General features: G+C 28.9%; 1 protein-coding gene across 2 annotated transcripts in view; it reads left to right on the top strand.

Moving 5' to 3' along the window:
- The first annotated feature begins 3,927 nt into the window (after positions 1–3,927).
- The window catches only part of LOC107448581 (protein prune homolog 2), a 27,311-nt gene continuing 21,340 nt past the window's right edge, over positions 3,928–9,898 (top strand). The window contains exon 1 of one of the 2 annotated variants that reach the window (XM_016063843.3): positions 3,928–4,163. In XM_016063843.3, coding sequence (XP_015919329.1) covers positions 4,099–4,163 — 65 coding nt within the window. In that variant the 5' untranslated portion in view covers positions 3,928–4,098. Of the gene's footprint in view, positions 4,164–9,244; positions 9,449–9,898 lie in introns of those variants that run through there. The other variant, XM_016063844.3, reaches the window with a different exon arrangement.

Here is a 9,898-nt window from a genome sequence, read left to right as displayed (position 1 = left end):
GGAGACACAGATGCCCCTTTTATATATATTTTTTTCTGAGTAAACTTACAAGCAAAAATATATTTTGGTGTTTTTAAATGATAAAAAAGTCTTAATAGTTACTAAAAAAAATCTCTTAAATTACCAAAATTATATTTATACTAAAATATAAAATTCAAAAAAAGTTGTGTAAAAAAAACATTTCTTTTTTCATTTTAATTAATTTATCAGTATTGATTTTGTAAATTAAAGAAATTTCAATTATGAGTAGCTGTTTCTTATAGATCAAAAGAAGTGCAAATTTGAAAAAATTTTTGGAAGCGAGCTGTGTTTGGGAGATTTTTCCTCTATCACAGAAAAATGCAACGGAGTTTCGTAGTTTCGTGCTGTATTTCAAATAAATAAGTTATAAAAATGCTAAATATAATGTTTTTCATTTATTTTGACCTTAATTAATACAAAATGAGGAAAAATATGTTTAATAAAAATTCTGCGTCAAAGAGTTAAATGCAGCTAAACCATACTACCTTTATTCTGTCTTTAATATTTCTCTATTGTCTTACAAAGAATAACAATCGAGAAAGCATAGTAAATAATTTTTCTCACTTAAATCAATAAAATATTTAGTAAGAGTGGTTTTGAGAGTAGTATGTTTAGATTGCGTTTTTTTGCGCTAAAACTATTATCTTTTTTTTTTTCCTTTCAAAAATTAAATCATTTTGTACTTAACGTTTTTTTTTCCCTCCACCGGCCCTACTTTGTTTCTGATTTTCCTGATTAGATTGGTTCGAAACAAATTAACCAAACACTCTGTCTTGATATGTTTAAATACGCTCAACACGGTAAACAGCAGGGGGGGGGGGCATTTGGCTAACAATTTGTACTTAATTATAAATTTTTAAACCAATTGCTTGTATGTATATTAAACTCTTTTTCTTCTTTTTAATGTGACTTAGTTGGAAAGATCAGAACTATTGATGCAGTTGATAAAAATTGCTCAAAAATTTCAATTTGTTTTATCGGCGATTGAAATGGGCTGTAGGTGGCGTAGAGCAGAACTCTCTACCTATGGTAACACTTCGCATGTTTACCATAGGTAGAGCGTGTGGAGAGTCATAGAAGAAGAAAGTACGTTAGTTTCTGTATTGATTTTCAAATAGATTAAATATTCTTACGTTGAGAAACTATATGGAACTGAAAACTAGATTGAAAATAGTTCTAAAAGAAAACATCGTGGAAATCGTAAAAAAAAATTTCATAATTAAATAGGAAAAATATTAAGAAAGGGGAAAATATTGTAATACATTCCTATACTGCTGAAAAGGGGAGGGTCACGACATGGAACTGATCTTCTCCTCAGATGGCGTATTCGAGTGTTGTGATTGCGAATATTGAATTTGACGTTTAACTGCAGGATGTTCCATGATAATTTTATAAATTTAGAATCGTTGTAAAAAATTGGGTAAAAAAGAAACTCTGCATATTATGACTTATAAATAAATATTTAAATGAGGAATAACGAAAACGTTTTCAAACTATGACCAATCATTATTTAGGTCAATTGAACAATCCTTCTCCTATTCTTTTCAAACCGTCTCCGCTTTTCAATGATTGGAACCCTCTCGGAATACCTCCTGAACCCCCTACACGCCATGTTCGAAGGTATCGAGATAATTTTCACACAAATTTCATGCATCACGTAGTCACTTACGTCACAATACGAGATTGGCTATCCCCATTTTGGCTTGTCGGTTATTTGGCTGATCATCTTGTCTTGAATTATCACAGCTGAGTAGCTCTTAAAAGGTATTAATCTGAAAAATGATATCGCTCACCAAGATTTGCCAAGTCAGGTGTGAAACATGACGAAACCCCATCTCATACAAAATCCTAACAATGCTGAAATCCTTCTAAACCAAAATTTCAACACATTTAGAATATCCGACGCTGAAGTTAAGCATCACTGGCTGTGGTCAGTAAGCAGGTGGGTGACCACTTTGATCAGCCTGTGTCAGGACCGAAGGGAATTGGTATCGGTCCTCGTTAAGCGGTTCTACCGTAAAGTGCTCGACTTCGCGTGCAGGTCGTCGGGCTACCAAAAGCAGGGGAGCCAAAGGAGAGGATCAAAATTGCGATGGCATGCTTTCGGATCATCCTCAGGGATGTTTCCCAGACCGTCGTCAGTAGCCCATAGTCCAGCTCTAGTGCCACCTAAATAAAGTACCTACCGACAGTACTGAAATTTTGGCTTATCGATTATTTGGTTATCCATTTTCCCTCAAATATCACAGCTGTTTAGCTTGGAAGAAGGACAGGAATTGGAAAATACACAACGCAAACTAAATTATCCGAGTCGAGTTTAGAACGAGACCGATTATACCGAAATCCGTCTTAACCAAAATCTCAACTCACATAGAACCAGACAATGTCAGGATTTTGGCTTGTCGATAGTTTGATCGGTTTTAATTCTGATCCCAGGTCGCACCGACCACAGTGCCCACCTTAAATATAACCAATGGTAGACGGATTATAAATTAGAATACTCTTGTCATCGAGTTCCCCGTTGGAGGATTTCCTCGCCCTGTTTAGCAAAAGTGGGTTAGTTCCATCAAAAGTTCCCCAAAAGGTTAATTAACTCACATGCTTGACCCTGAAGTGCCCTTGTCTTCTGGTTTGGATTCAAATTTGCAAATCAATGAAGTAGAACATTGATAGCCGCAAACCCCAAAAATGGGTCGGCTGATCAACGCCAGTTATAATATAAAATTAAGTATTAAGGAAGACTTCTTTTGGGCCTAAATTTCTCTATCTTTTAATATATATTTTTACAAGCCTGTGATTTTATTGTTGTTGTTGTTCATTTACGTCGCACTAGAGCTGCACAATAGGCTATGTGATTTTATATATATATATATATANATATATATGAATATATATATGAATGTAAATTTTCTTTTTGCCTTTACATGCCCGACTGGGCAAGTCTATATTCGATTAAAAAAATGAATAAATAAACGTTTAATACTTATCAGGTGCCCTCAAGTTGTTTACTTAAATTACTACGATACGTAAGTTCATACGTGGTAGTAAAAAAATATTCATTTCAAATTATCCGGTGTGCTACTTGTGGGGTCTGTTAGTGTATTTTTTTGCTTAATGATGACTTATAATAAGATCGCTGCAGATCTAAATTTTGATACAACCTTGATGCTGACTATTAAAATGTATAGAGTACACATACAAGAGAATAAATTTTAGTCACCAAAATGTTCAATTTTAATTTCATTTTTAAAAAGATTTCAGTTACAAAAATGTCTCAAATTTGAAAATTATCTCATATTAAAATACGCTTTGAATAAACAGATATTTTACAGCATTTATTAGCAAGTCCTGTCAAGTTCAATACCCAATTTCTAAATTTCAAATCTGATGCGCAGTTTGATTAACTTAATACCCAGGTCTAAATTTTGTTTCAATCTTGATGCTGACTATTAAAATGCGTGTAAAACATATGGAAGAATTAATTTTAATCAACAACAATGTCAATTTTCATTTCATTTTTAAAAAGATTTCAGTTTCAAAATGCCTTAAATTTGAAAATCACCCTCATATTAAAATTCACTTTGAATTACCAATTATTTTTCCAAATATTGTAATTAGTAAGTCGTGCCAAGTTTAATATCCAATTTTAAAATATTTAATTTAATTATAACAAGTTCTTATAACTTTTTAGTATCAAGTTTTGCATACGAGAATTCTAAACTGCAATAATTAAATATATTTTAAACCAGAATCTTTAAGATAAAAAGTTCCGGAGAGATAAAATTATTATTTAATGGATTTGTGAAATAAACTCCTGAGGGTAGATTACAATTTTCTTGAGTACGCACTGTTTTTTTTTCTTTCTTTTTTTTCTTGTTTTTAAGGTGCGTTTTTCATCCGTTCTTCAATTCGAAGGCAATGTGCAGTTCTAGCTGTATTGATTCTCGGATTGCGCTTGCGCTTCATGCATTTACTCCTCCGTTTTAACAACTATGATGTGGAGGGAGATGATCAAGAATCTTAACATTTGAGAAAGCATCTTTTATCTTACGCTTCTTTAGTTTAAATAGAAGTAGGATGCCTTCTTTTGATGACGATCCCTTACAACTGGAATTTATATTACCAAAGAAAACTGATAAAGGGTAAAAAAAATTCTAATTTCATTAATTTTTTTATTTTTCAACGGCGTAATGATTACATAACTCTCTTTAAAGATACTCACATTTTACGATCATTTCTTGTTTTGATAAATAAAAAAATATTATTCGAATTTACTAAAGATTGGATTTTAATTTTATATATTAAATCAATGATTTTTGTTGTCAAAATAATATCATGAAGGCCAAGTTATATTCTAAAAATAGAATAATCTTTCGTGGTGATGCTTGTAGATGTCGCAACTCTCCAAGTATGTTATTTCTACAGGTTTTTTCTTCTTTTTTACATAAATAATCTATACTTTACTTTAACCAATATTTACTTTTACAGACGTTATTTATGTGAGTAAATATAAATGTTTTATTGTTTGGATGAATAAATTCCCTAACTAAAAGTTTTTAACTTATGAGTTTTCTTTCGATTTGCTTCTGGTTTTAACTGTGATTCCAATAATGTTTTGTCAATGTAAATTGTATCGATATATTTGATTATTTTATCTGTATTAAAAAACTACACACGGGAGCATTTAAATTTATTATTTACTTGTTACGATATTTGGAGGGTAATTACTTCTGACATTTTCAAATGTTTTGTTTTGATAGTCAGTTTTGATGATTTTTTTAATTCATCTCTATAAACCAAAATTGAATGTGTGATAAAAATCAATATTTTATATAAATGTTAATGAAATTCGTACAATTTTTATGATTGATAAATTTTTATGTATAATAAACGAACAGGATTCATGTGTCTTTGAGATAACATGGTTTAATTTATGATTGAGAATGTCACGAAATCATTATATTTCTCATAATATTAAAAAAAAATTTAGTTGAAAAAGGATTATAATGCGTAACTTAAAACGTTTTAATATTTTTATCGCTAAAATTCTAAGTAACAAAACTTTTTAAGTTAAAGAGTCAAGATTTTTTTATTTGTGAATTGATTATTGCATGATACGTGAGTAACTTAATTGTTTCATATATATAATTGTTTCGTATAGATAATTGTTTCGTATTGATAATTGTTGTTAATTGTTTCGTATAAATAAGCGACTACTTATTATAAAATTAGAATTTGTAAACCGTTTTTGAATGAACGATTCTTTGAATTCATTTCATATTTTGTTTTGATAAGTGTAGCTTTTATTGGATTAGAGTCATTTAAAGTACCAAGTTTATGTACTTAATATAATTTAAGTACTGTTTAAATATTACTGATTCAAAATATTTACAGCCGGTTTTCAGAACTTTTAAAATATTAAAAGCAGATTTGGCAGATCTTTTTCTTATTTACCCAGCTCATCTTGAACAGCTGAATAATAACACAATCTGAGTTCCTTTTATTTCCCATAAATCAAATAGTCTTACATCTTATAAATTATTCAAATTATTACAAATGTATTTTCAATCGATGTTAGGAATAACATTACAACGAATTTAAGAATTTTATGATCTTATTAAATACATAGATTTAATTGAGCCATGAATAATCATGAATATTTTAATCCATTTAGACTCTAGTACATAATTTGAAATAGATTATTTGAATTTATGAACTTATTTACGAATTTTTTTCATTTAAAAATTGATATAGTCTTAATAACACACGCTTTATTTTAATTTGGAAAAAATTACGCCAAAGTCACATTTTTATATTTTATCATACATTTGCATCATTATTTAACTAGAAAATTATCTATCTGTCTTTTAAAAGGAAGAAAATGCTTCTTCTGTAAGATAATTCCTTAACCCATTTTATTACCCTATATTTAGAAAATTCTCTTTTATATTCAATCCAATTAAAACAATTTATCCTCAAAACTAAAAGTTATTATTTCTGTGAACTGAAAATGAAGTAACCTTATAATTGTTGCATATTTCAAATTAAAAATAATTGCGGCATTCTTATTAAGGAAAATAATCTTCTTATTAAAAGCTCTGCATCGGCGTGTAATAAGGATTAAAAAAAAATTTATATTTCATACATCAGTAAGTTAAATATCATCTGACTATTTTTCGTGAATAAATCATTTTGTAAAAACCAAAAGTGGTATTATCTTTATGCATTAATCCTTTTGTATAATTTTTGCAATTTATACTTTTTTTTTCCATTCAAAGTGTACAATTTCAAATCAAAAGCACATGCTAAGCAATGTGCAATCTTGTTTTACACATATACTCCTTGATTTATCATCAATCATTGATCCACATACCCTAGCTTCCCCCACTATGTATAATTATTAAAATATTCATTTTTATTTGTCTTAATTGTACAAAAATAAGGTACTCTGATAACACATTTAACTAATTAAAAATGAAAATTCGTACGATATAATGTATTTTTCACTATATTTTATTTATCTTAAACGGAACCTTCGTTTTGGATCATTTCAATAATTAATCGTCATTTAATGTCCGTTTAAAATATATTTTTTCTTGAAGGTTTTAGAAATATTATATGATTTTTCTCTATAAAATGAGCTTTAGTAGACACTTTCAACAATAAGAAATATAAAACTGAAGGGCATTATTAAGAAGAAAAAATTACTTTATACCTGTATTAAATATTCCAAATTGTATTCTAAAACGGCTATTAAAATCAATTAATAAAATTGTAAGTATTTGCAAAAGTAAATAAGGCTCTTTGCAAATTTATCGTGCCTGTTACAGCACACTTTTCGCATTTTTTTTTAAACTATGTCATACGGCAACGCACGTTTATCATTGAAAACAGTTTAAAAAATAAAAGCTCACATTTTGAATGTATTCTATGTACATGATATATGGTTCATAAAGCAAGAATTTTTTGTTATAAGTGCTTCTTTTACTGTGCCACGTGTATTACCATAATTAGTTGAGTCAAAAGTATTCATTTATTCAGCAAGAATATGTTATTATCTAGTTGCGTACAAATTTTTAACTAATGCCACAGAGCCATGATGGCTCAGGGAATCTGTTACCTTCCAATGAGGTGAACCTGGTTCGAATTCCAGTGATGACTGGTCGATACGAGCTCGCATCATTCACCGACCACAGTGTTAACGTAAAATATCCTCAGTGGTAGACGGATCATGGGTTAGAGTCCCCTTGCCGTCAGGCTAACCGTGTGAGGTTCTCTTCTCCATGTAAAGCAAATGCGGATTGGTTCCATCAAAAAGTCCTCCACGGAGGCAAATTTCTTCCAACGCTTGATATACTTGATTCCTTGTCTTCTGGATTGGGTTCAAAGTTACAAGGCTATGGAGTTAAACATTAGTAGTCGTAAACCCAAAATTGGGTGTGCTGTTCAACGACGGTTGTAAAATTAAAAAAAATAATGCCACAAATTAAAAAAAATATATATGTATCTTTAAAACTCGTTAAACGAAGATAATCTCACGTAAAAAGTAATTCTTAATAATTAATTTAATGATAATTAAAATATTTTTGCCCAATTTTTTCTGTAAACTTTAAAATAAATTATGTCTTAAAATGCTCAGTTTTAAACAGCAAAATCCAGAATAACAATAATTTTGGTTAAAGGGCATTAACATTCTGAAACGCTGAGGTACCGGGTTCGGATCCCGCCATAAATCTTGACGTATCTTTATTCTGTCTTCCTCTAGTGCGTGCTATCTCTTCTTCTATGTATGTGTTCCGGATTTGTAAGCTGTTACATTCTATTGAGCCCACAAACCCACAAATGTACGTTATTAAGTAATTAATAAATAATTAAATAAATAAAACACTGTGCTATTTTAAAACAGAAATGGTTGGCAACAGAAAAAAATATCCTCATATCCGCTTGCTTTAAACAAACAAGTATAGTGTGCAAAAAAAAAGGAAGCCACTTTGAGTAACTTTTGATCAAATGATCGAATCTTCAATTTTTTTGACTCAATCTTAATGGCTTGAGGGGGTGACCTAAAATATGCTAATTAATTAGTGCCCCCGATATTTCAAGTTATGAAATCATACACAAAAACATACTTTCCCTGAATAAACATACCTTTTCTTCGTTAATTTGTATTTATGATCCCCAAAATACAGCGGCAATCTGGGAAATATGGTTCCAATAATTTGGTCAAGAGAGTGATCCAAACTTTGGATCCCTTAATTTCAATTTTACATTTTGCGTATTTCACCATATTTTGAAAAAATTTTAAGCGAATTAAAATATTATTGAATTTATAACATTCGTTTATTCAAAGATAATATCCTGCAAAGAATAATTTTTAGTAAATATTTATTATTTTTATTCTTTTATATAATAATTGTTGAAACAATTTTGAATTTAAGGATATAAATTTTTTTAACATCGTAATGTAATTTTACATTGCAAGATACAAAATTGGCATGAATAGTTCCTAAGAAATCAAATTTTAAATTTGATTTCTTAGAAACTATTTGATCGATTTTGCTCAAACTTTGTATTTTACCGTATGAAGTTACATTAAAAATGATGCAAAAAATTTTATTATTACTAATTGTACAAATTATGATTTCTGATTTATTTCTTCAGAACAATAAGCACAAAAATAGAAGAAATATTACATTCAGACTTACTATTTATTCAAATATAAAAATTAAGACTTAAAAAGTGACTTGCTAAGAAAGATAATAACAAACAAAAGAAATAAGATTGCAAGCAAGAGAAATAACAACGTTATCACAAAGGTTATAGGTCACTTTAATCTCACCAGATTTTTTTTTTAAAATTATCTTTTTTAATTAATAAATCGAATATTTGAGCATCAAATTTTTATTCCATGAATTAAATAAAAAGTGAAAACCTATTCCATTACTCTCCCCCTTAAAAAAATAGTTTGCTAACGACGCATTTTTATTAAAAATATTTCTCTCAAAAATTAATTTTTCTAACTGTGCAGCTTTGGAGAAATATTTGCTGCCTTAAGATTTATAATAAAATAAACTCGGATATTAGGGACTAAATGGTTTCACACGTATTGAAAATGAATCATAGAATTGCCCTCAGGCGAAGCTATTTCTGAGCCTTGGCGATTGCACTGCTGTGGTTTCCATGGAAACTTCAACCATGTTGTTGCCAGATTATAACCGCATTCGATGCCGAAAGAGTGGAGAATCGTATATATTTTTAAATTATCGTACAGAAATTTAACTTCACATACTTTCCACTAAAAATATTTGTTTTAAAGTGAAGATATTAAAAATTAAGTAGGTTTTAAATATTCTCATGAAACCGATAGATCATTCATTCATGACCCTTGTGGTATCTCAGTTTCGTTCTTTCACATGGTCACTTGAAAGTAAGTTTATTTTTAGTTTTCAGAGCATGTTTGCTTTTTAACTTAATTTTTTGTAATAAATGTAGTAAAGAAAATGGAAAGTGAAATAAAGTCTCATAAAAAAAGTGTAAATAAGCTCCGAAAAAAATTTTGTTGTTTTTTATTAGGATACATGTATCCACATTTGAGAATATAATATTGCAATATACAATAAACAATTTCGAACAAATGTTAGAGAAAAATAATTTTCGAGTGTATAAACGCAATTTTTGATGAAAAAAGTGTACATTCACAAAAGAAAAAATGCATTCATTATGTTCATCTAAATGATTAATATATTTTTATTATAAAGAATAATTATATGAAAGAATAATTGCAAAGCGATAATTATTATATATACAATAATAACTGTGTATAACCATTAATATTATTAGTCATAATATTTCTCATCATTTAATATATATATATATA

The sequence above is a fragment of the Parasteatoda tepidariorum genome, chromosome X1, assembly GCF_043381705.1.
Source record: "Parasteatoda tepidariorum isolate YZ-2023 chromosome X1, CAS_Ptep_4.0, whole genome shotgun sequence".
NCBI lineage: Eukaryota > Metazoa > Arthropoda > Arachnida > Araneae > Theridiidae > Parasteatoda > Parasteatoda tepidariorum.
Note: the sequence above shows the minus strand (reverse complement) of the source record. Positions and strands in the feature narration are given on the sequence as shown.